The 26,706-nt window shown below is 34.9% G+C and overlaps 4 protein-coding genes and 1 long non-coding RNA gene across 5 annotated transcripts; 3 read left to right on the forward strand and 2 right to left on the reverse strand.

The window, feature by feature from the left end:
• Positions 1-73: 73 nt before the first annotated feature.
• LOC111006035 (Pentatricopeptide repeat (PPR) superfamily protein) lies at positions 74-3,452 on the reverse strand. The gene has a single exon (XM_022277772.2). It carries the CDS (start codon positions 3,231-3,233, stop codon positions 570-572), a length of 2,664 nt encoding a protein of 887 aa, XP_022133464.1. The 5' UTR covers positions 3,234-3,452; the 3' UTR covers positions 74-569.
• Positions 3,453-4,426: 974 nt separating this feature from the next.
• On the forward strand, positions 4,427-6,186 carry LOC111006706 (RING/U-box superfamily protein). Its single transcript, XM_022278775.2, has one exon. It carries the CDS (start codon positions 4,512-4,514, stop codon positions 5,796-5,798), a length of 1,287 nt encoding a protein of 428 aa, XP_022134467.1. The 5' UTR covers positions 4,427-4,511; the 3' UTR covers positions 5,799-6,186.
• Positions 6,187-11,616: 5,430 nt separating this feature from the next.
• LOC111006404 (uncharacterized) lies at positions 11,617-19,381 on the reverse strand. The gene is made up of 3 exons (XR_002600869.2): positions 19,248-19,381; positions 16,684-16,851; positions 11,617-12,352 (listed from the first exon to the last, which is right to left on the reverse strand). It is a non-coding gene; the product is annotated as an uncharacterized LOC111006404 (long non-coding RNA).
• LOC111006403 (basic leucine zipper 43) lies at positions 14,160-14,718 on the forward strand. The gene has a single exon (XM_088123456.1). The coding sequence runs from the start codon at positions 14,160-14,162 to the stop codon at positions 14,697-14,699; it is 540 nt and encodes a 179-aa protein (XP_087979582.1). The 3' UTR covers positions 14,700-14,718.
• Positions 19,382-20,463: 1,082 nt separating the features above from the next.
• LOC111006364 (6-phosphogluconate dehydrogenase family protein) lies at positions 20,464-23,718 on the forward strand. The gene is made up of 2 exons (XM_022278260.2): positions 20,464-20,819; positions 22,001-23,718. The coding sequence occupies exon 2, from the start codon at positions 22,010-22,012 to the stop codon at positions 23,474-23,476; it is 1,467 nt and encodes a 488-aa protein (XP_022133952.1). The 5' UTR covers positions 20,464-20,819; positions 22,001-22,009; the 3' UTR covers positions 23,477-23,718.
• Positions 23,719-26,706: the final 2,988 nt, after the last annotated feature.

The following is a 26,706-nucleotide window of genomic DNA, read 5'->3' on the forward strand; positions in this document are numbered from 1 at the left end:
TGGTTGAGTCTCACATGTTATTTTACAACATTCTTGGGGTGTTTTTCAAATAATTTTTTTTTAAAGAAAAACATCACAAGGATTACCATATAATATATTAAGAATAAATTAAAGCGGTAATTGACATATATCTCCAATCAAGAGACTGTGAGTTTGATTTTTCATTCCCACATGTTGTACTAAAAATAAATAAATAAATAAAAATAAAGAAATTAAATATATGTTGTCTTTTAATGCCCAAGTTACTAGGAAATCTTTAAATCTAAGTCCACCTTGCTTTTTTGGTTTGTACATTTCCTCGTAGCTTCATTTTGTATGAAGGGATTGTTTGTATCACCACTTGAGAGTCTGCTTCCCACCTCTAGAGAAAAATTTTACTTTCTTTTCCAACTTTGGATTGCTCTTCACACCCCCTTTACTTAAAAGGAAGCTCTAGATTCCATTTCATCTTCAGAGGAGACAACTTTTCACAAGCCTTCCAAGAAATCCGATCATCTCTGAAGTTAAAATTCCATTGGCAGCTGATGCTCATGGTTAAAAATCCATTGCCATCATTTTGATCGGTGAAACTAAAAGAAGGCGTAGGATTTGACCTCTTCTTGATGCAAACTTTCTTCTACCTCCTCAACCCGTATGGTATCTGTATCGGGCGCATATCCGGCCCTTCTCATATCACAAGTCAGCAGATCAAGCAGCTCGTAGATCTCTTTGCATCTGGGATGTGCTTTCTCACAAACAAGAAATGTATGGACTTCATCCTTTACCTCAATCCAGCTGCAACCTGGCTCCTTTTTCAACTTGTAAGATCTCATTGTTTGTCTCATCTTAGAGACTTGTTCCCACATGCCTGCATCGGCATAGATATTTGATAGAAGCGTGTAAGCAGCTGAATCTTCTGGGTCCAATTGCAAAAGTGAACTAGCAGCCTTTTCTGCAACTTCTACATTTCCCTGGATTTTGCAGATACTAAGCAGAGTTCTCCATATAATTGCATCTGCTTCAAATGGCATTTCCTGAATGAGCTTTAATGCCTCCCCTACTTGGCCTGATCTGCCTAGAATATCCACCATACACGAGTAATGCTCCAGTTGAGCATCTAAAGCATAGATACTTGTCATTTTGTGAAAATAACAGAGGCCCTTTTCTGCATTTCCCACGTGCGAACAAGCTCGGAGGACCGAAACAAAAGTTGCATGGTTTGGTTTTATATTCTGAAGGAGCATATGCTCGAAAATCTCAAGGGCCTCTTCCCCAAGACCGTGGTGGGCACATCCACAGATCATGGCATTCCATGTCACTGAATCCCGCTTGGGGGCTTTCTGAAACATAAGCAGAGAATCATGCATATTACCGCATTTCGAATACATATCAACAAGAGTGCTAGTTATATACACATCTGATTGCAATTCCAGCTTGATAATTTGAGCGTGCATTTGCTTTCCCAGTCCAATAGTTGCCAAGTTAGCACAAGTATCGAGAACTGTTGCATAGGTAAAATTGTCAGGTTCTACACCCATTTCCAACATATAAGAGAAAAATCTCTGAGAATCTTCACTTTTCTTTTGCAGTGAGAACCCTGAAATGATTGCATTCCATGAAACCATTGTTTGTTCTTCCAGCCTGTAATGGATCTTTTCTGCCTCTTCCATCAATCCACACTTGCAGTACATGTCAACTAGAGCACTTCCTACAAACATGTCCAGACTCATTCCAGATTTAATAATTCTGCCATGAACCTCCATGCCCGTACTGAAAACTTGCTGACCTGCACAAGCTTTCAAAACACTCCCGTACGTGAACGCATCAGGCTCCATCTTTGAACATAGCATTGTAGCAAAATGTGAAAGCGTTTCTCGATCGTTTTCGTTCTGCTCACAAGCTGTAATAATAGCATTCCAAGACACTGCATCCCTTATTTCCATTTCATCAAACATGCAAGAAGCCTCAACTAAAGCTCCACACTTGCCATACATATCCAGGATGGCATTTGCAACACAAATATTTGACGATAAATGAGACTTGATGGCTAATCCATGTAGTTGAAGCCCCTCAGAAAGCCCTTTGATCACAGCTGCTGCACTTAATGCACCAGAAAGAGATATCTCATCGAAACTGAAACCGGACTTCTGCAACCGAAGAAATAGCTTTAAAGCTTGAAACCCTTGCTCATTTCGGGCATATCCAATTATCATGGCATTAAAAGATTGCAAGTTATAGTCTGGTAACAAGCTAAATAGCTTGTGGGCATCAGCCATGTTGTCACACTTAGCATACATATCCATAGTAGCAGTTCCTACAACAACATCAGATCCAAAGTCAGCCTTTAGTGAATGGCAATGCAACTGAGTACCTAATCTAGAGGCAGATAATCCTGCACAAGACCTGAAGACACTAGCATAAGTAGACTGACTCACCCCAATTCCCCTTCTCTGCATTTCTTTGAATAGCTTTAGGCCCCTAATCAACTGATCATTCTGAACGCAGCCTGCAATTGCAGCACTCCATGAAATCCAATTCTTATCTGGCAATTGTGAGAAAACTCCAAGCGAGTCGTCCAATTTGTTACATTTAGCATACATATCCACTAGAGCACAACCTGTTACTACATCATTATCAAAACCCATCTGGACTGCAACACCATGAATCTGAATTCCCAGAACATGATCTTCCATCACAGAGCAAAGTTTTAATGAAACCGCTAGCGTAGTATGGTCGAACATAACCCCCATCTCTCTCATATTTAAAAAGACAGCAACTGACTTCTGTACGTCACCATTTTGTAAGTACCCAGAAATCAAAGAGTTCCATGAAACCACATCACAATGATGAGGCATTGAATCAAACACCGACCGCGCAACCGCCATCTTCCCAGCCCCTGCACAGCCAAAAATCATGGTGTTCCAAGACACGATGTCCCTCTGCGGCATTTTTTCAAACACCTTAAATGCATACTCCAAAGCGCAACATTTGACGTACATTTGGATTAAACAGTTGGTTACAAAGACAGTGGGCTCGAACCCAGATAGAATCATGTGAGCGTGAGCTTCTTTACCGGGTCTAAGAGCTCTCCGGTTCGAGCATTCCTGGAAAATATGAGAGAAAGTCTTCCTGGTGGATGGAATTGTTTGGGTCGCGGTGAAAGTTGAAGATGCATATAATTGTAGAAACTTGCAGGATGATTTTAATGGGAAAGATGAAGTTGTTATCGACCAAAAGCGAGAGAAATGAGCCATCAACAACGGTACTCATGCTTTGGCGGGTCTTTGACCTTCGAACTTAGGCTTCAGTTGTCTCTGCCATGGAGTTCGAACACACCTTGCAACCAAGAGAAGTACTTGACAAAAATTTAGGGAATAATTAAAAAAAAAAATCCATTAGTCACAGTAATGGGAGATTTGAAATTGAATCACGACCTTTCGATCATGTCCATATTTGACGAAAATAATTTAATTTTAATTTAAACATTGGCCTAACCTACGGGGAATTAGAAATATCTTATCCACTAATCATTCAATTATTTTTTTACAGGCTCTTCTAAAGATTATCAATTAAAAAAAAAAGATTATAGTTTTATATGCATATCAATTTAATATTTGTGTCTATATCATGTCCAAACTTAATTAAAAATAATATTTTTAAAAATTTTAATAAAAAAAAGACCTAATTAAAAATTAAATGGATAAAAGAAAATTCAAATTTAATCACTAAACTCAAGGACCATGATCCAGTTTATTTTTAGGATATAATATCCTTTTTTTTAATGATATTTGTGAGTGTCTGAATCGAATTATAGGACTAATCTCATGGGACAATCGCGTGACCCTACTATATTTGGTGTTGGAAACACATAGGAAATTAATTCCTAAGATAGGAATTACATCCATCTATTTTCATGATGTAATATTCTTTAATATATATATATATATATATATATATATATTAAATAAATCGGACGCCTAAAAAAATAGTTTATTTTGTCCCTCGAACTACCATAACTAGTCACAAATCTTAAAAATAAACAAATCCAAGCATGTCACAGCTTCAAAGGAGACCGTGACAGTGAGGCTCGCTTGAACCCCAAGTGTCAGTTTCGACGTGGATGCAAATCAAATGACAGGCAACAACATAACATCCCACACCCAACGAAGTTCATGTTGTGCACAAGTGATGGCCCCACTCCACCCCATCAAACACACGATCGACTGCAAAAAATTATTAATATTACTGATTATTATTTTTTTTAAGTACAATATTACCACTTACTTAAAACTTTAAAATTAAAATTAATTTACTTAGTTTAGTACATGGTTTACACGGTTTGATTTGTTTATTAAAATTTACTACAAAGTTAAAAAAGATCTGTTTTTTTTTTTGACAAAAAGTAATAAACAAATATCTGAAAATTAGTTTATGAAAAGCATGACTTGGTCAAAATCCCCCAAATTCCATTTTCGCCCAAAACCAAAACCAAAACCGAAAAACCGAAACCAAAATCAAAACCAAAAATTTCAATGGCGTATTTCTCCATTCCTAAGCTTCCTCACCAACCTAACATGCCTCTGCCTGATGAAACTGACGCTGATTGTGATTCTCCGGTGCCCACTGTACCATCCCTCCTCCCCAACCCCATGGATTTCAACCCCTTCGCCGCCGTCTCATCCGTCGTCGCATCTGCCGACGATTCCCTCCCCTTCGACACCGATTGGTTCTCCGATTCCGACTCCGACTCCGAGCGTGATGTTAGTTGCTTCGTGACTGATCTTTTCGAGAATCGTCGTTTCACGGATCATTTGCACGCTCTTGGCGATCCTGATCGGGGTTCCGACCCATTTACGCCTTCTGCTAACGACTTGGACTTGGGCATTTCGGGATTCGAAGACAGCGGTGAAATTGAATCCAATTATATTGAGGAGCTCTGGTCGACCTTCGCGGTGGAGTCCGATACCCGGGTTTCCGAGACGGATGTGAGCAGCATGCAGGTCGCGGTTGCGGATGCAATTAATGGTGGCCTTCGGCTTGTTGATGTGGATTCGGACTCCGATTCTGATAACGGAATGCTTGGTGCGCTGCAACTCGTGACGGGGGATGATGACGAGAATGATGTTAATTGGGTTGAGAGTTCCAATCCTCTCTCGGATAACTTCAGCTTTTGCATCCAGGGCCAGAGGATTTCGTACGAGGATTTCGAATGGGAGGAGGTGGAGGAGCGGGTGGACGACATGGAAAATCCAAGCGTAGTGGTGGATGGGGCTGAGGAATTGTCTCTTGCATCGGGGTTCTCCAATGAAGACGAGTCGGGAGAAGAGGCAAGCCGGTGGGAAATCCTATTAGTAATGAACGACATTGGGAGGAATACGAACTGGGAACGGGATAATGATTCTGAGGCATACATAGCCGAGCAGGATGATTATATGTACGCAGCAGAATATGATACCCTTTTCGGACAATTCGTGGAAAATGAGAATTCTAAGGGTAGTCCTCCAGCAGCTAAGACTGCTGTGGAGAATCTTCCTCTGGTTGAGTTGAAAATGGAGAATGTGCTGACAGAGGAAGTCGTTGTTTGTGCTGTTTGTAAGGACAAATTTTCAATGGAGGAGAAGGTGAGGAAGCTTCCCTGTGGCCACTATTACCATGATGATTGCATTCTGCCCTGGCTGAATATCCGAAACACATGTCCAGTTTGTCGGTATGAGTTACCTACTGACGATCCAGATTATGAGCGTAGGAAGAGCCAAAGGGCGGGTGGTGGCCTGCAAATGGATTTTCAGGTCAGGTACAATTTTGAACATATAGCTTAAGATTAGTGCAACCTGTGAGAATGAAACCTGTGAATAGCATCGACGATGGTTGCTTTTAGATGGAAAAAAGTTGCTCACGATTTTGCATTTGTAAAGCTTTTGTGGTAAGTATTCTATAAAATTCTCCGCGTGGAACTTCTAGCATTGCTGTTGATACTTGATACGCTCCAATTATCTCAACAGGTATCCATTCTGATTCAGTGCTTGGTAAGTTTTAGTCACTGATAATAGTAGGGAGTTATACTGTCTCGTATCTTGTTGAATTTAATTTAGGAATCATATTGTTGTAGACAAGACATACGAATGATCATATACTACTACAAGTGCTGGGCGTTGAAATTGTATACTTGTGGAGTATATTAAATTAGTATATTTGTGTGCTCGAGTATCTGTTGGTAGACTTGTAAAAATAGGAACTTCTGATACGAAATTTCATGTGGCGCAGTTGCTTGATTTTGGGTCAAAATAATTCTGATAAATTAGCTGAATATGCAGGGGGAGGAGGATCTTCTGTCATCGGGTTTGGTTCTTAATACTGACCACCCGGTTATTCGACATATTTCTTCTTTGTGGATTTGCTTTTGCCTTTTGACTGTGTTTCGGAGAGTTTTTTTCTTTCCTCCTAGTATGCTAAAAGTGCTTTGATGACAAATAAAAGCATTTTTTAAAACTTCTTTCATGGTGCTTGACTGCGTATGAAAAACTGTTTATGATTGAAGAAACACTTAATTATTATTACTTTTTCAGGAGAGATAGTAAGAAAGTGTTTTAATTTACAAAATACTAGGCTAAAAAACACTCCCAAGCACACTTTCAATCTTTCGTGATATTAGTCCAAACCGGGATTTTATTAAATGAAGCTTTTGTTTTTCGTGGAAAAGAAAATCTTAAAATATGGCATTCCTCTGGATGATTACGAAAGTGGGGTGGATGGTAAGAATTTTTAAGAACTATTGTGGGTTTCTTTTTTTACAATTTGACAGAAAAGCATATCTTTTATCAAACTATCTTCCAAAAGCGTAGACTCCTAAACTCTGGTGTTATGGTATATGTATTGTTAAATTTAACCATGTGTTGTCTTAGTCTTCCTTTCTTTAAAACTCTCATAAATTCTTTTATGACATAAATAATTATGGTGTTAGTTTCTGCGAGTTAAATCTCAGGTTTCCTATAGCAGTAGATGGGTTTATCATACAATAAGTCAATGGCAGAGCTTTAAAAGTAGTTATATATATATATATATATATAGTAGTAAATAAACCTGATTCCCTCAGCCTTCATTTGCTTTATCAGAATATCTTCATTGATCAAAAATTTGAGCTGTGCGAAAGAAGCTTTCATTTCCTTCATGGTTTATATGATGTTTGCTGCTGCTAGAACACCATATAGACCGAGACATGAAACAAAGGTTGAATAGCAGAGGCATAGTGAAATCTTCCTTCATTTATCCCCATATTCCTGATTCTTTTTTTCTCCCCACTTCTGAGTTGTGAATCTTTGATTGACTCTGTTTCCTAATGAAAGAAAGTCTCTGTTTTCTTATTAATGTGAAAATGAAATGTCTGAGATATGTACCACACTTCTGTTATTACACGTTAGACCTCATTTTTTCACTGTTGAGAACCATATTCATCACCATATTACCCTTGCCCAGATTCTCCTTTCACCCTGGTTTTGATTGAATGATTCTTTTTTCAGTGAGTGAAACTCTTTCATTGTGAATTGGAAATTGAGTTTGAAATCATTGAAATTTTTACTACACCTCTGATTTCACCCTTGGTTTGATTATAGAGTTGTTTGTTGTGGCCAATTTCTTTGAAAAGTTGAGGTTTCTGAGGAGTAATGTGGTTGAGTTATATTCATAACCCCTTTCATTCAAATCAGAAGTTTACTTCAACCATGTGATTTCACCCTTGGTTTGATTAGATGCTTTTTTGTTTTTCTTTTCCTCTCATAGATTGCATTGTTTTCAGGTTATTGGAATATGATATTATTAGAATAATATTTTTGTGTATGTTGCGTCATCTTTTTTGTTTCACTAATATGAAAATTAGTAAACTATATAGATTGAAATATTAACATGTTCATTTGGTTACATATATCTATAGGAATAGTTAGATGTTAGTTTATTTCATAGTAAAGATTATTTATTTAGTGAAGTTAGGTCTATTTACTTATAAATAATTTGAATTGAGGTTTATTTTTAAAGTTAATTTTTATGTAATAGTTGAGAAATTCAATAGCTCGAAACTAGAAAGATGGTATGATATTATTTATTTTCAGTGAGCTGATAACTTTACCTACTAATCGTTGAATTATAATTTGTAAGGTGGATTATGCTCATTAATTTGAATGATAGTCCTAAATATTGCGAAGTGGACTCAAATGTAAATGACAGTTTAATATTAAATTGTCATTAAAATGTTCTGACATGTTTAAAAATTTAGAAAACGAAATAATCGTCCAAAAATATTTCTCTAAAGCATCATATTTTAAATAGATTATTTTGCTAAGCATTTGTTATAACCTTATTAGTAATCTAATAATAGGTTTTCTTTTAAATTTTAACTGTTATTGGAAAGTTAATATATGATATCATTAGTATTAAGAAAAAGTAATATTTTGAAATTTTAGTAGTTTTGACAAACAAATATTTGTAAATATTAAATTTACAAGAAGTTTCATATTGCGAAATGGTCCATAATCTTTTAGGCGTAATTCTTAAATTATTATGTTATTAATGTATTTATATACGTGAACATGTTACTCGGGAAAAATGGATTCCGTTGATGGGAAGTGAATTGAATTTTAAAGATTAACAACCAAATTGAGAATTACTCAAAAGAATAGAGAGTATTGTGTATATTTTACTTTTCTCTTAGAATAGAGAATCTAGCTAAGCCGCTTTATATTTTGTATTTTTTTTTTTATAAATAGCTTGTTGTCTATGATATTACTTGTCTCATTGGGGGGATGTATTTGTATTTGTGATACTTAATGATTACCCATAAAGATTTTTCTCATTGTGCTTGTCTCAAAAAACTTGAACTTTTTGAGTTTGAAAAATTCAACTATTTTGGGAATTTTCATCATGATTATGGGTTGATAAAACTTGAATTAGGGATAGGGTCGAGCACCACATTGATTGGGAGAAACCTAGTAAAACTCATAAAATCTAGTGTAACTTAAAAAGTATGAGTTTAGAAATTAATGTCTTTGATTATATTTGATTGTGAAAATTAATCTTGTCTAACCTAGGAGTTCTCTCGAGGGAACTTTCCAGTGGTAATTTTTCGAATGGTAAATTAACCTAGGAGTGGTCCGAGTTCTATTGACAGATCTTGGTGTCACATTCAGAGGCATGCGATTACAAATCATTTATTGATATGGTGGAAAATTACCCTCAACCAAACCAAATCCGACCCGAGCCGCGAACACCCTTACAGAAAGTAGAGAGTACTAAGTTAGACTTTTTGATTGAGATAACATCTATTAAATTTCGATAAACTTTAATTTAGAAGTAAAAAAGCAACATATCCTTCCCTTTGAATGTTTTTCTTATATAGACTTCATGCACAAAACTATTTAAGTTTAGTTGGTTCCTTAACATAATTAGAATCAATAGCATCTATGTTAACCAATACCTACCAAAAAAAAAATTTAATTGCACAAAAATCAACCTTAATTAATGCAATAAACTCAAAGTTTATACTATTATTGTTTTACATAAGATTATATTGTAGAAAAAATGAGTAATTATGTCTTCTCATTGGATGATCTCAAAAACTACTCCCCAAGCAAACTAGGGCATAAAATGAAGTGGTAGCTATCAAGTCAAGAGTTGCTAATATGTTGTTGTGATTATCCTAAAAAATGATAGTGGATTAAGATTTTAGTCCAAGTTTTGGTGAGCAAAAGAAAAATGCCCATAAGTGATTGTCTTAATCCAAATTAAAAATGCACCACCACTACTTTAAATGCACATCTTAACATCATGAACTAAAGCACACATTCATTGCATATACAAATATGGAAAATCAAATAAAGTTCATAATTTATTGATGTTACACAATGAGTTAATCTATAAGTGTGTATAATTGAAGCAAGAAATTGATAGACATAAGAGAAATCAGTTGTGATGGTTCACTCTCACAAAACAACATAACCAACGATTGCTTCTCGAGGTATAACATTTTATAGTTGTTACATCATATATATATCACGATGCAACTTTGGTAGACTGAAATTATTCTTACTTTTGTCCTACTAAACCTAGATGAATAATTGAAAAAGGAGTGAAAGTTTGAGAGGACGACGATACTTAAATTTGTTATCGAAAGGATAAAAGCGCTATTTAGAGGTAAACTCTACCATTTATTTACATTCTCTCATTTGTCATTTTGATTTTCATTCAAGTGATCCAATTTTCCAATAACAAAGTTTTCTCTATATTCTTTTTCCTTATTAAAAAGGAGTGATAAAAAGATGATTTGTGGAAGAGAAAAAAAGAAAGAAACTTGGGCAATTTGTATGATGAATACTATTGGAACAATTTCAAGGAATAGAAAAGGCAACAAGCATCTAAATAGGACAAAACTTATAAAGATGTTTTGGGTGTTTTCCTCTCTCTCTCCCTAAATTAATCACCAAATGATACAACTCAAGAAAGCTCCAATAATGTACATTTTGGACTCTATCCTCTACTTTATAGGACACCCACCACAAGAATTTGCATTGAGAAAAAGAAAAAAATTTGGTACTAAAGGAGTACTGTACTCTTTTTATTCACACTACGATTTTGTTTTCATAAATAATTCTTTAATGTTGGTGGACTCTCGTAGATAGTAAATGGAAGGATATCCGTACTCTCGTAGTACTAGAAATTTTTCATACTCCTTTAGTTCACACTATGATTTTGCTTTTATAAATATAAATAATTCTTTAATATTGGTGAACCCCACATCATTTTTAATACGATACTGACATGGTAGATAGTGAATAAAAGAAACGTCCAGGACTTCTTCAGTACTAGAAATTTTCTGAAAACATCACCAATTGCCAACCAATTGCCAATGCTATTCAACAAATACATATATTTTTTTGTTGCTTTAATGGGGTGCATTGAAAAGTTACCCATCTAATATCCCTTCTTTTTCTTCCCTTTTTTTTCATTTTTTTGTGCAATCTCTCTCTCTCTCTCTAGAATTCTTTTTGAAAAGGCAACAAAAATAGAATTGACAAGATGAGCAATGGGAGGGGTAGGATGTAGGGGGTGGTGGCACTAACCCATGCGCGCTTTGCCCCACAAATGTCATCTATCATCACCCTCTCTCTATTTATTTGCCTTTTTTTTTACTTTCTTTGCTTACTCCATCATCCTTCTTCTAACATAATTTTATTTCCCAATCAAATTCTTTTCTCTCTTTATTGTCACTTTTGTGTATAATGGATCAGTCCAAGTACCCCTTTTAAAAAAATATAATTTTCTATACAAAATTCATTTTTTAAAGTTTCAAAAGTATGGAGAAACGAAAAAGATGGGTAAATAAGTTCGAATATGTATACTTAACGATTGTTTTATACGGATGTCTAGTCCATGAGTTTGACTTATACAACTCAGAGTTGAGAAGTTGTACATGTATGTGGTTTGTTAACTCTATATGTCGTATAAATCTAAGTTGCATTATACAGATGTTCTAGCGAAAGGGATTTTTTAATTGGTTAAAAGTACTTTTCACCACAATGATGTCATCTCAAACTCACATATCTTGTCATATAACAAGTCTATGTCTCTGTTGAACTAAAATAAATGGATGCATTCAAAAGGCAAAGGAAACAATATTATTGAGTAGCACACCAGAGGACAAGAACGTATGTAAATATCCACATGATGTACACTACAACTACAAGTACAATTGCAGAAATGACTGAACTAACTCTGCAGTTTCTGATACAATTGGACAGGAAAACATACTGAAAATCTGTACTTTCCTACATATCTAACATACCCAAATCTCAAACACACTCACAGACGAGAGAGAAAAAGTGGGAGAGAGATGGTCAAAATCTTTCTAATGACAATGTTGACTGAGCAGTCCACTCAATCAGACAAGAGCCTCAAGTGTGGGGAAGCAGCATTTTTCTTTCAACTTCTCTTTTCTCCAGTAAAGATTATGGTATTACATGAATGAGAGAAAAAGCTCTTTATTGAGTGGAAGACTGGCTTTCAAAGCAAGTACACAAATTACTTGCGAGTGTAGCTATTCCCTCCACCAATCAGACAAAATTTTCCACTCTGAAAGTAACTTTTTACCTTGCTGAGTGAGTGTGGTTAGGACCTCAGCTACTCTCTGTCTTTTAGCAGCTAGCAAAATGTGACCCCAGTTCCACCAACAAGCTCAGATTTGACCAGATTTTAAAAATGACATGCCTGATTGAAGCAATCTTACACGGTTGGCCATTAATTTTCACGAGCAGTTCGACATCGAGTAACTCTGGCATCTAGTGTCCCTTGCTCGGGTCACAACGACTTGACAATGATTGAAGTAACAAAACTAAGAAATGATGAACAAAGGTTAAAGTTAATGAGTTAATCTTAAATCATCAAAGTCATCAATACCATCATGAAAAAACTTTATACAAAGGGGTGCCGTAGGACGACAAGATGCGACAATGTTTAGGTCGACTAGCACTCTTATGATGTGGAACGGCATCCTAGTTTTCTACTTTGTCTAGATCTCTATCGACTCTTTTGCGTTCGTAATATCATGTAAGATTTCCTGTATATTTTGAGAAGAAGAAATAACAAGGTATACTTTCATATAATCAAAGAGATTTAGAAGGTAAGAACCAAGTGTCTGGTCCCCTAATTTCTTTGTATAAAAGAACCAAAGATATTAATCACAGAAAAGTTCCTTCTTTCACCTCAACTTTAAAATTTTGTCCTCATGTTGAGGTCACAGTTGTCTTCATCGTGCTAAACAAATATGCATTGGGACTTGGTCAGAAATCAGTGATTATAAAATATTGAACCTTTTCTAATTGTTTAAAGAACAATCTGAGACAAGATGAGCCACCACTTAAAATTTTGAGTACTCTGTTTTTCTCAGCAGTGTTTTCAAATCTTAGTCCATTTCCAGTGCAATAAATAAGCCCCCTGCTCATCTATCTTCAAAATACATAACATACAACTTTACATGAATATAATATAATACTTAGTGCCTTGAAAGTTGAAGTTTTTCAGCTACTTCTGCCTTTGTAGTGATATCTTCCCTCACTCCTTTTCCTTCTCCTTTTCTATCTTTTTGTGGGAAGGTGGGAGAAGGTTGAGTAAACATTTAAAATTGTGGCCATTATCTGTAATTATTGCTCTGAAATTTCTAGGATAAGTGTAAATGATTGGATCAAATTGCACTAAAGACGACCAAAATGAACCTGAAAGGAGAAAAATCATCTGCTAAGAGATTGCCTCAGGGCCAATTTGCATTCCTACAGTACTATCCCCAAAACTCAAGAATAGGTGGAGAAAAGGTTAAGAAAGTAAAATTATATGAAGAGCATCGTTCCGCCTCGAACCTCTACGATTCAAACACCAAGAAGAAAGAGACCTACCTATAACCTCCCTTTAGTTCTATGCCTGGTTCAATCTCAGCTATGAGATTCATGAGTCAAGTGGACTTAAAGTACTTGTATTTTAAATGAATGTTGTGCCATTTACTATATTGATAGCTTCTTTATAACTCTGCTCCATCAGTAGTTGCTGAATAGGGATGTGGAAAGAAGGGCTTTTGTTGCCTTCTCCATCTTCCTTTTGCTTACATCACTAGATTGAATTGTCTAGTAGAGATTTTCCTTTCTCCTTTTATTTCTAATCAACTTCTTGACATCCTTTAATGTACCGTGCTTCTTTTTCTAATCATTCAACCATCACAATAATTATACCTCCCACAATATGTATGCTTTCTCTGATGTAAACAAGACATGATGTGAAAATTATTATCAACACAAAGACAATCAATTCTCCTGTATATGTTTGAATCATGCATATATCATAAACTCATGCTAATCGACATGGAGTAGCCACAATGAGAAGAAAGATACACATATATAGTGGAGTACCTGGACAATCTCGTGACATGAAAGCAAAGTAGCTGTGCCGTAATAGGACATAGACATGATCTGCATGATATTCTAGTGATTCAAGCTCTGAGAAACTTTCTCAAAATCACTCCATGTTCCTGAAAGTGGGCCAAGGAAACTTTTTACATACTATAAAGCACCTTTCACCACCCAGCTTCCCACTCTCCCTAAACACTCTCTCCCCCTTCCAAGACCCAGCAAACTTTCAACAAGGCCTGAAAAATGCAGCCTGGTGAAGTCACAGGCCTCCAATATCTGGTCCCGCCCAATTTATCTCCATATGCTACTCATTTTCCCATGGCTCAGAACAACTTACCTACAATGCAACTTAACCAATTCTCTAGTCCTTTATATAATTTCCAAGTTCCTTCTCAAGTTCAAGAATTTAATCGACAGCCATGCTTAAGTAGCAATTCAACTTCTGATGAAGCAGATGAGCAACAGCAAAGTCTAATCAATGAGAGGAAGCAGAGGAGGATGATATCCAATAGAGAGTCTGCACGGCGGTCACGTATGCGCAAGCAGAAGCATTTGGATGAGCTGTGGTCTCAAGTGGTTTGGCTTAGGAATGAGAACCACCAGCTTATAGACAAGCTGAACCAAGTTTCAGACTGCCACGACAGGGTTATTCAAGAAAATGCAAGACTCAAAGAGCAGACTTCTGAACTTCGTAGAATGCTCACAGACCTACAGGTCAATAGCCCTTACCCCAACTTCAGAGAACTTGAAGATATCCCCCCCAACACAACATCTGAGAGCTGAGTCTGCACCAGTATTGTGACAAGTTATATAGATAAGCCAGGGTGAGGAGGAAAATTTTTTACAGTTCCCTTTCTCCATTTATGAATCTTCTGTCTCCAGTCTTTTCCTCCATTTAGTCTGTAGCTTCATGCACGTGAAGAATAACTGCAATAACTTCTGTTTGAGAATTTTCATTGCCTAATGCTTAGTTATGATATTTTACTTTTGGCATTAAAGACAGCTTACACTGAACTTGCTCCATATGCAAACTCGGTAAAAGACCCCTCTTGATCCTATTCCAAAAACAGTTAGCAAAAATAATGTCAAACAATTTTGTTGATATATGCACCTAATAACAAATTCAGTAAGACAAACAAATTAAAGGCAGTGGTTCTCTAGCTCAACGCTATTGGGTATCTTCTTTGGGTGGTGTGGCTGGTGAGAAGAGTGTTTAATGATACCAAGTGGCCCTGGGTGGACTATTGAGAGAGCCTCATCCTTTTGGCTTCCTCTTGAAATGGAATATCGAAGGCTTTTTGCAATTATCTAAATTCTTTGTTTAGTTGATCCCAGGCCTTTTTTGAAGCTCCTTCATGGGCCCTTTTTCTTTTTCTGGCTGCCCCTTCTCGTTGTACGCTTACTTCTCCAATGAAGTTACTTAAAAAATTGAGGCAATCAAGAAAACTAGTATAGGAAGTTTTTTTCTTGAAAGTAACTACTGTGATTCCGTTTCATATTGTGCAGTGAAGAAAGTAGTAATCATGATGTTGAGTGAATGGACAAAGAAAGCAATGAGCAGTATGGATGGGATGATCTGGATGTGATGGAGAAATAAGTGGTGGTGGGTGATGTTTGTTACAGTACAAAATTAACATTAAAAATAAAAATGAACAAAATGTTATCTAAAGAAATTCTAGCACTGGTTACACCTATTGAAAGCTTCCATGTTTGAGAATAGACCAGCGCGGTATGTTTCAAAAACTTTTACATAGGACCCAGAATAGTCCTCTGTTAACCATTGATAAACAACCTCTCTTTTCCTTCTACAATTTTCCATCCAAACAGAGCCTTTAACCTTTTGTTCCTTTTCTAATACATTCTTCAATATCTTCTGCCAATTTTCAAAATTTTAATTTAATGCTGAATTTTTATATTGCACCACTACTAATCCTATAAATTCAGATGATATCATCAGAGCACATAGAGAATAACAGCAGGCAAAATATAAGGAAAAACCAGCCAAATTCTAGTTGTCCTCCAAAGATTAGAGCACAAGCAGATTGAGGAGATAAATCCATTTCCTTCCCAAGGATAAATGTTCATCTTCTTCTGCACGGTTCTATCAATCACCAAATAATCCCAATTGCCGTAGAGGGACTATTTGGGTTAACCCAAGAGAAGACCAAAGTCGTCGAGGGTTTCATCGCTCAAAGCAAGGATTCAATAACAGAATAACAGCCATTTCATTTTCACTTGTAGACAATTGATATCAGCAATTAAACTCTTGGTTATTTTAATTTTGAGCCCAACACTATATAGCGAACTTCGAGAACTTCAACCACAAACATAATCTTCTTCCTGTCCTTTGGCCACAAATGGACTATCATCAACAAATTAAAGGTAAGTTTTAATTCCTCCTGGTGGATGTCTGTCTCGAAGGATTTTTATAATTTTTAAGTGTTATTCTTTTGGATTGGGGCCCTTCTTATAGGCCGGTCCCTTACGTCAACTAGTTTTATTTTTTTTTTTTTTTTTTATACAAGATACAAACTTTTCATTGAGATATGAAAATGAACAAAATTATTCAAAGATACAAACTCCGAAATGAGTGAATAGAAATAAAGGAAAAACAAAAAAAAGCAAATAATAAGAACTTTTATCAGCTTATTTTTTGTATGCCCTTCATATATTATTTTATTTTCTCTCAATAAAAGTTCAGTTTCTTATGAAAATAAACAAATTAAAGGCACTACTACAAAATTTTCCACTTGGTTAGGATCTTTACCTCTATAGACATATTGGCCGACAGCTACCAAAATGAACAAGCAAGGAGACAATGGATCCTCCAGATAAAGATTACCACTAGCTCTAGCTTTAAACATGCCCCTCAATTTTCATTCATCGCAATAGAGATGTTTGATGTGCACCAGAATTCAAGATATAATTCCTCCACCTATCACCAATACCTTTAACTTAAAGGACGTAATAAAAAATCACAACCATTTCGTAAGCTTTTTTAAATTGATTTATATGTTCACACCTTCATTCTCATTAATACTAATCTGCAGTCTTGCTAACCATCAAAATAGCATCCAATATCTATCTAATCCCCCAAAAAGCTCTCCCTATTCATTGCACAGTCTCTTGATAGACGATTATGAGTTATATGAAGAACCTAAGAAATAATTATGTACAGAAAAGTATTATGATCGCGTTAAACTTCTTAGAAGAAAGCATATGTAAGTTTCAGTTGTTAATAGTGATCAAATCGAAAACCTCTCCTTAAACTCCACAAACTCCACGGACAGATCCTTTTATACTGTCTCCCAATTCTCTTCCAAGAAATTACTGGCAAGACCATCAGAGGTGAATACTTATCACCCTGTAGATCAAAGATGCTCACCTAATTTCCTCCACTCCAACCAGATTTTCTAACACACTCTCTCATGAAAGGAAATGGGAGACTAGTTGAGTAGAGTCTACCAAACACTACCAGCACTTACAACCCACTGTGATGGAGGCTCCTATAGCCATTGATTATCTTGCCACCGGTTTCCTCTTTCTCAAGAATTCTCCCATTAACCACCTTAAGAATAAGGGGAAAAAGAAAGTGCTGCTATCATATCACCTTATTAGGTCCAACATAACCTATTTTTATGCCTCCAAACAGTTCCACTTTGAAGAGAACCTCTGCTTCATTCTTACATTGACCCTAAATTGGGAACAACATAATGATAGCCCCAAAGTTGAGAACTATTAATCATCATTCTTACCATAAATCTGTGTAGGAATTTCTTATAGGGTTCTGACACATGACTTCCCTATCCAAATTACTAAACAAGACCACCAACTACATGAAATTAAGATGAAATCATGAAATGTCCTGCATACAATTTGATGGGCAAAAGAGCCATCCAATTTGTTTTACATACACAAGAATGGCAGCATGAAGGAAATTGGAGGAGGGAGGAATAGTTAGTTAGGTGTCATAGGGAAATATTTTGTATGGGAGATAAGGTGGGATCCCTAAGAGATATTGGTCTAGAAGAAGTATATAAGGTAGGAGTAGGAGAATAGTAAGCGTAAGGGATTTGGTTATTTTGGTACTGTGGAGAGCCCAGACCACTGGGAACCTTAGTAAATCCCTTTCTTTCGTGTGTAAATTGCATAGCAGAAAGAAACTCTCTCCAATTGTCACGTCAGAATTATTCGAGTAAACATCAAAGTCTCCATAACTCATTGTGATAACTATGAAGAATAATTTAGTGAGTTGTGAGTTAAAAAAGGAACACAATTAGACTTGTGTCGGATATATCATACTGCAAGTGCAGCCCCTTATGGCTTCTCTAGAAGTGAAATAAACTTGTATCATAAGATGATTCTTTATGTATTTGTCACACAGCTTTGTCTTAATGTCCTTCAAGTAAATATGATTTTAGAAGGCATTCCTAGCTACGTCCTAGGCAAGCCTAAAATAAATGCTTGCAATGCAACCTTTTGTAAGGGAAGAAATCAAAGCTTGATAAATTGACCAATGGGTCCTTTTTCATCTTACATTTTATGATTTTTTAAATGTTAGAACCATGAACCAGTAGTCTGCACATTAAAAATATCATCAACTCTGCCTCTTTCCATGCTTATATTATAAAATATGGGCTTTAAGTTGAACTGTGTCCTCGTTGTAATATAAACAAACGACAGAAACTAAGTCTAATGTAAGTTCATTTCTGATTTCAGAGCCCCACTGATTAAATTTTACTGGGTAATTTCTATTTTCTACATTCAGATACATTACAGAAAACCCAAAAAGAATAACTCCATTTTCACCGTTCCACTTGAAAACTCGTGGTAACTTGAGCCAGTAGCGTTTAGAACCCAGAGTAAACCCAAAAGGAATTACTCCATTTTCACTGTTCCATTATAAAGGTTATGGTAATTTGAGCCAATGGTGCTAAGAACCCAGAAAGGAAAGCATATTTTGCTACGCTACTCTGCGAAGAGTTTCTAGTGTTAAATTCATAAGCAAGAGATTTCAATAAGGATCCATCCAACAAGCAAATCTAGCATACATATAAACTGTGATTTCATCCCAGACTCGAGCTAAAATAAAAAAATCTACACTGGGTTGAAGCCAAGCCCGAGGAAATAAGTGGGAAAAAGAGTCTGGGAAAGCAAGATTTCAAAACCGGCGAACACCAAGCATCATAACAATCTCTCTTTCAAGTAATCTTCCAGAAAACAACAGGGAAGTCTAAATGCATTTCTAGGACATTGTAATATAACTCTTCCACCATTTTTCTTACCAGCCAAGCAGAAGACTCCAAAGGAACCAGAGAGGGAAACTCTTACCTGAAAATGTGCAGGTGAGAAACGGGAAGTGGGAAAAGAGGAATTTTGGTTTTATGGTTTCCTCAAATCAATGAATTAACTTTGATCCTCCCTTTATTAAACAAAAAAATTTTTTGGCAGTAAAAAGTATAAAATTGTCCTGATTTTTAGTCTAAACTCTCTTAGCTTGGATCAAATATATTTAAAATATAAGAATGATGTTGATGGTCACCTTATTTGACCTTTCTTTTGGTCAAAAAAATGCACTCCATGTTTGGCATCTTTGTATCTGGGAAAAACATTTTGATATTTCAAGAAAATCAGGAAGGTCTAGAAGCATTCAAAGTTGAGGGGAAAATATGGAATATGTAAATGTAAGAATATTTATCATTTTCCCATGTCAACTCGGAAGACGTTGGCTTTTCATAATTGAGCTGTTGAAGCTTAAAGGTTGGTCTGAAAACGAAGGTTAAAAAATTCCCTCTTTTGTTTTTAGAAGTTTTTTTTTTTTCCCTTTAATAACACTGGATGATTTGAACCATAATATTTTGATCGATATTTATGCTTTAATAAGTGGAGGGATGGTTAAAGATGTGCTCTTTTAACTTTAAATTTTTCGCTAAAGCGAGCATAACTCACTAGTAAAGTAATTAACATATCTCCCGCCTAATGATTATGAGTTCGATCATTCACTTCACGTGTTGTAAGAAAAATTAAAAATTAAACATCTTCAATTCTTTTGACATAAAAAAATATATTTAATAACTACTTTACACGTTACGAATAGTGATATATTTGTTAATCCAAAGACTAACAAAAATAACTATAGATGCTTATGAATTGAGTTACGAAACTAAACCTAATTTTAAATAGGTAAGCTCCCTAAACTCATATTAATAAATATTAATTTTTAAATATAATATTTTATAAAAAAAGAATAATATTTGGATCAAATGGTCACGGCCAAATCTTAGCTCATTATCATTAAAAAAAATATTTGTTTTTTATTTATTTCTCTCAGTTGTCAAACATATTTAATGATGGTAACGATAAGATTCCTCGAACCGACTATTTTTCTTTTTTAAAATCTTTATGAAAAATCAAAATATATTTTAAATAAAAGACAAAGTTTAGGTGTATTTTTATAATCTAGCATAAAAATATATATAATTTAAATATAAATATGGCGTATATATACGTGATATAGGGAAGGGTATCTTCACCAACTCCGTTGGCGAAAGGCTCCAATCGCACCTTTCGTTTAATATTTCACCTAACATCGCAAAAACTCGACATTTTCTGTTCGAACTTCTCCCCACCTACCAATTTCTCTGGGAAAGGCTGCTTTTTTATTTCTCTTTTATATGGGTCAATTTTTTATTTGTTGTTTCTCCACTGGAGAGTCTCCAATTTTGACCTGCCAAAGCTCTATATAGCGAGTTCACGTTCAGCCCAACAAATATCTCTGTAATATCACCACTTTTCTTTAACACCCATTTCATTTTGATTGGCTTTCTGAGAAACCCAGATCTCTATTTTCTTGGGATTTGCTTCTTTCTTCATCCCATATCCGTCGGAACAGAAAGCTTTCAGGTTCGCTTTCTTCTGGGTTACGCCCTCTATGTGTTTGCTGAAATTCCCCGCCCATTTTTTAATGGCCCTTCGAGTCCTTTGACTCTGCCACTTGCCATGCTGCTTTTTCAATTCTAATTTCCATTTCTCTTCCTGTGATTTTAAGTATTCTGGTAGAACATTACTGCCTTGGGATCTTAATCCCTTCCCTCATTTTTGAGCTATTTTTGTTTCTTACTCTATATATATATATATATATATATATATCTATTCCTTTTTTACTGTTTGATCTAAACAATAATTGAGAAGTTATAGATGCTACTGATTCTTATGTTACTGACATGATCCACCGATCTTACTTTGATACGCAGCGTGCGGGGAGGCATAAGCAAGATTGTAGATCTTGCTTTGATTTTATGATTCATGGCCATTATTTTTATGATTATCGAAGTAGCTCTTGTTGATCTCTGAAATTCTGGTTGTTTTATTTTAGTTTTTTTTTTTTACTGGTTTTATGGTTGAAACATGAGTATAGAATTCCTGAAACAAATTGGAGGTTGTTGTCTCTCTTTGGGAGTGACATGTTGGCATCTTAGAGACTAAGTTCGAACATTTAAGGCTGTTTGCTTTCATTCTCAAATTTTCTTTACCAGAGATTCTTTCTGCACTCAAAACTTTTTGTACTCTTCTTCTTAGTGGTTATTGTAACAAAGAAGAAGAAATGCTACTATTAGAGTGAGTTAGGATTTTTACTTAATTGGGAAGAAGTATTAATTGAGTACTCTTAAAAGTCAAAGTGCTTTTTAAGTGTTTTAAAATTATTTTTGACTATGTAATTAATTATTATAAACGTTATACAAATGATTAAGTTTTAACTAATTAAAATACTTTTCACCATGTCAAAGGTTATGCCAAACTCGCCCTTAGAGTGAGTTTGGGATTTGGGATTAGTAATTTTAAGTGAATCACTTTCTTTCAAGGACCATCAGCTCTTCTTTGATTGGCTTCTTTTAGGGAATGCATTCTTTTTGCATATTTAGTAGTTTTATCAAGGGATATTTTTTGACATACTCAACAATGGTGATTGGTCTTTTCATTTTCTGTAACTTGAGTTGTACAATGAGTTCTTATTTTTGGATCTGTAGCGAACTATATATTCGCCTTTAATCATGTTCTAATTATGAATCTCAAATGTGAGGTAGGTATCAAGCATGGCTGCTCCTGCAAAACCTACAAGGATTGGCCTCGCTGGTCTGGCTGTTATGGGTCAAAACCTGGCTCTCAACATTGCAGAAAAAGGCTTCCCTATTTCTGTATATAACCGAACAACTTCCAAAGTAGATGAAACAGTTGAACGAGCTAAAGCAGAAGGAGACCTTCCTCTCTATGGCTTCCATGATCCCGAATCCTTTGTTAAATCGATTCAGAAACCTCGTGTCGTAATCATGCTCGTTAAGGCCGGGGCACCAGTTGACCAAACCATAAAAACGCTCTCTGCGTACTTGGAGAAAGGTGACTGTATAATTGATGGGGGTAATGAATGGTATGAGAACACTGAGAGGAGAGAAAAAGCTATGGCTGAATTAGGTCTGCTCTACCTTGGAATGGGAGTTTCAGGGGGTGAAGAGGGTGCTAGGAATGGTCCTTCTTTGATGCCTGGAGGTTCTTTTGAGGCCTTCAAGTACATTGAAGACATTCTTGTTAAGGTGGCAGCTCAAGTTCCCGATAGCGGTCCCTGTGTGACTTACATCGGAAAAGGTGGGTCAGGTAACTTTGTCAAGATGATCCACAATGGAATCGAATATGGTGATATGCAGCTAATTGCAGAGGCATATGATGTATTGAGATCTGTGGGGAAGTTGTCAAATGAGGAACTCCACCGCGTTTTCTCGGAATGGAACAAGGGCGAGCTTCTAAGTTTCTTGATTGAGATCACTGCAGACATTTTCAGTATCAAAGATGACAAAGACGATGGCTACTTAGTCGACAAGGTTTTGGACAAGACCGGAATGAAGGGTACAGGTAAATGGACTGTGCAGCAAGCTGCTGACCTCTCAGTTGCGGCCCCTACCATTGCATCTTCTCTTGATGCAAGATTCCTAAGTGGTTTGAAAGACGAGAGGGTAGAAGCAGCGAAAGTCTTTGGATCGGGTGGCCTCAGCAATGTCTTGGTGCCTCAAGAGGTTGACAAGGAGAAGTTGATCGACGATGTGAGACAAGCTCTTTACGCATCAAAAATATGCAGCTATGCTCAGGGGATGAATTTGATCCGTGCCAAGAGTATTGAGAAGGGATGGGACTTAAAGTTGGGGGAACTCGCCCGAATTTGGAAGGGAGGTTGCATCATCCGAGCCGTGTTCTTGGATAGAATCAAGAGGGCCTATGACCGAAATCCCGATCTAGCCAATCTTCTTGTGGATCCAGAGTTTGCAAAGGAAATCATCGAACGACAGTCAGCTTGGCGAAGAGTTGTATGTCTGGCCATCAACTCAGGTATCAGCACCCCGGGAATGTCGTCAAGTCTTGCTTACTTCGACAGTTACCGTAGGGAGAGATTGCCTGCAAACCTGGTCCAGGCTCAAAGAGACTATTTTGGCGCTCATACATACGAAAGAACCGATATCGAAGGATCTTTCCACACCGAATGGTTCAAGATCGCCAAACAGCTCAAGGATTGAATGTAATTCGGCACCATAATCCGAAAGTAAGAACTCTTTTTTTATTTACAATAATCTCAGCTCTGAAGTGTTGTTGATCAGAGCTCATTCCATAAGTATTTTGGAGTCAATTTGGTTACATTACTGTATTGTATTGTTTTTGTTTCAAGTCTGATGAACGTGTTGTCTGATATGGTAATCCTTTGCGAGATTTTCCATTTGATTTTATTCTGAGAAATGTTGATTCAGGAGTTTAACTTCAAGCCACCAGAGTTTCTTTCTTTTTCTTTTTTCCTTCTTAAAAATGAAAAATAAATAAATTAATTAATTAAACCTCTACAACTTTCAAGCTCATTCTCGTTCTCTGTTTCTAGCAAGAAAAAAAAAACAATTATTTTGGACAATCTCATTAATTTAATTATTCTCGATAGAAATTGTTTTTATTTTTACATAGATGTTTTACACTTGAGTTTATTTAAGTAATAGAAAAATCTATAGAAAGTATACATTTTAGGACTAAAATGAAAAATAAACGAAATTAATTTCATCTATTCATCCAGGTAAAAAATAAATTTTGAAAGAAAAAGACTGTTCCATTTTGTATATTCACGCTTTTTTAGAGATATATATATATTTTTTTTAATTTTAACTTTTTATATAATCTTTTATAAATCTAAATTTTGAGAAGAGTTGTTGTTTAGAGAGCACAGGAGGATGAATCGTGGTTTACCTTGTGGCAATTGTGAACTTAGCTGATACAGAGTCATATGATACCACCCCATTTTTTTGATTCGGTAGTTCGATCTATGATTTATCATTCATGGACGTCGATAAGATCCTTCCATTTAGCAACAACACCTTAGGATGGCAATGGAGACAACTTCTCCCTTCTTCATTCCATTCATAGTTGTAAACGATGGCTTTTTTTTTATTAAATAAAATAATAAAGAAAAATATAAATGTTATGAGTGACCCTTAACATTAATTTGAACATTTTAATATATTCTTCAATCTTATATGATAAGAAAGGATTTTTCAACGAAGTCTGACATTAATGTTTTTTAAAGTAAAAGAGAAAATGGAGGATAAGAACATCATTTTCACTAAAAAGTACCGTTTGCTTTGCATTTCTTTTCTTTAACAATTGAAGAACTATTGAATTGAAAGATGATAATGGTATATTTTATCTTGTTATCCATTTTATACATATTATGGATAAACTTCAAAAGAAAATTAAAGCAATATCCAAATTTGATTTTCCTTGATACTTAATTATAAGCTCATAAAGTAAGTCAACTATGAATTAACAAATTTCATCCTCTCATTTGCATAAAATAGGCCCATAATGTCCATATTCCATGCCACATTCATATGGATCATACTAAAGTTTAGACTTTGAAGATTCCCTTTTCAATTTCTTTTATGATTGAATAATCTTTATTTCATACATATCCTTATTTATTTTAGTTGACCTATTTTTTAACTAGCTAACATGTATTTAGCCTTTGAAATTTAAATAAATAATACTCTGTCGTTTTATATCTTAAACTATACCTATCTTATACAATTATAACTCTTTAGAAAAAAGTTCATATACAACAGTTTGAATTTATACAATATATACTGAATGATTTGTAGATTTGAAAGCTAATTAATTTATTATTTCAACTCGTGTGATATAAGTAAATTCTGCACGAACTAATATATCAAATATAGGCTCAACCTCATAATTTCAAACTAAACAAATTTAATTCGGAAACCAAATAGGACAGTAATTTGTAATTATAATTATAAGGTAGCTTTTCATTCACAAATTTAGAAAATTTAAGTTTATATAAACATTGGAAAACTTCGAATTTTTAAATTTAATTAAGTTGAAAATATGTGGTATGTTATTTTATTTTATTATTATTATTTTCTTTCTTTCTTTCTTTCTGGTTTGGTTTGTAAATTTAAGTTGGATTTTGTTGTCGTAATAAATTTCAATGGCGGCTATGTCGGCTGCCGCGGCAACCAGAGCATTGCAGCTGCCATTTTTTTTAATTATTATTTAAAACTAGCTTTAATTCATTCGTTTTATGTGCTTTCAAATTATATATTTTAACATTTTTATTTGTTAATTTTAGCTAAAGTTTCAAAAACGTTATTATTAAAATGTAGACTATATAAAAGGTTTGGTCAAGGATGTACAAAGGGACAACTCTAATGATATAGGAATTCTAAACTTTGAAGGTAAGTATTTTTTTGGATTATACTTCAAATAATATTTAGCTATAGCCTGACGAGCAGTTATAATAATATATTTTTTTATTAATAGAAGAGATGGATAAAATATATATATATATATATATATATTAAATAGTTGTCCATTTTTAGAGTCTGGGTAGATAACTATTAAAAAATACCACTGTTTAGTTGATATTTTGAATTTCCAAACTTTAAGTTGAAATACTAGTTTGATCTTTGTACTTTTAGCTTCGTTTATTTTGATTCTTATATTTTCAAAATTTTCAAAAGGTTCGTTTTTGTCTTTATGCTTTTAATTTTGGTTCTTTTGGTTCATTTTAGTTATTGTACTTTCTTTATTTTGATTCACGTAGGTTTAAAAAGTGACTATTTTGGTTTCTTAATTTTATTTATAATCTCATTTTTCTATCACAATTTTAAGATAGATCCTAATATTTCTTAAAAATGTAGACATTACTTTATATTAAAGAATTTCCATTATATAAAATTTTATAATTTAAAAGTTTAAGATTTTTAAATCACAGGAGGGTGAAATTACAAGTATTTTGGTTTTAATGTCTTGACCAAGAATCAAAATAATAAATATACGTTTTGTTTAGTGTTATGATAATATTTCACACCATCCTTATATACACCAAAAAAAACTGATAAAAAAAAACTTACAACTTACAGATGAGAGGATTTGAATCTTCGAAGTTTTAATTAATATTTTGATGGAGTGAATTATGGTTAGGGGAAGAACTAAATTAAATATGTAAGAGAAGATATTCCTTTCCTCTTGTTCGTCTCTTCTCCAGTGAAATTATACCGGAAGAAAGCTTTTGATAAATTTGTACAGAAAGAAACATTTTACAGTGAAATAATTTTCTCAGAACTTCAAATCGAGCATGGAGATAGAAGAAATTCAAATCGGAAGCATAAAATCGAAACAGAGATGAGCAGAGGACACAGATCATAAAGACATTTTTAACTCCGTGGTATAAAATTGAAATTCTACATTTACT

Source organism: Momordica charantia, assembly GCF_013281855.1.
Source record: "Momordica charantia cultivar OHB3-1 chromosome 4 unlocalized genomic scaffold, Mcharantia_2.0 BLBB01000004.1, whole genome shotgun sequence".
In the NCBI taxonomy this organism is placed as follows: Eukaryota; Viridiplantae; Streptophyta; class Magnoliopsida; order Cucurbitales; family Cucurbitaceae; genus Momordica; species Momordica charantia.

Coding starts and splice junctions, on each gene's coding strand:
- LOC111006035 (XM_022277772.2), bottom strand. CDS start 3,233: ATGGCTCATTTCTCTCGCTTTTGGTCGATAACAACTTCATCTTTCCCA.
- LOC111006706 (XM_022278775.2), top strand. CDS start 4,512: ATGGCGTATTTCTCCATTCCTAAGCTTCCTCACCAACCTAACATGCCT.
- LOC111006403 (XM_088123456.1), top strand. CDS start 14,160: ATGCAGCCTGGTGAAGTCACAGGCCTCCAATATCTGGTCCCGCCCAAT.
- LOC111006364 (XM_022278260.2), top strand. CDS start 22,010: ATGGCTGCTCCTGCAAAACCTACAAGGATTGGCCTCGCTGGTCTGGCT.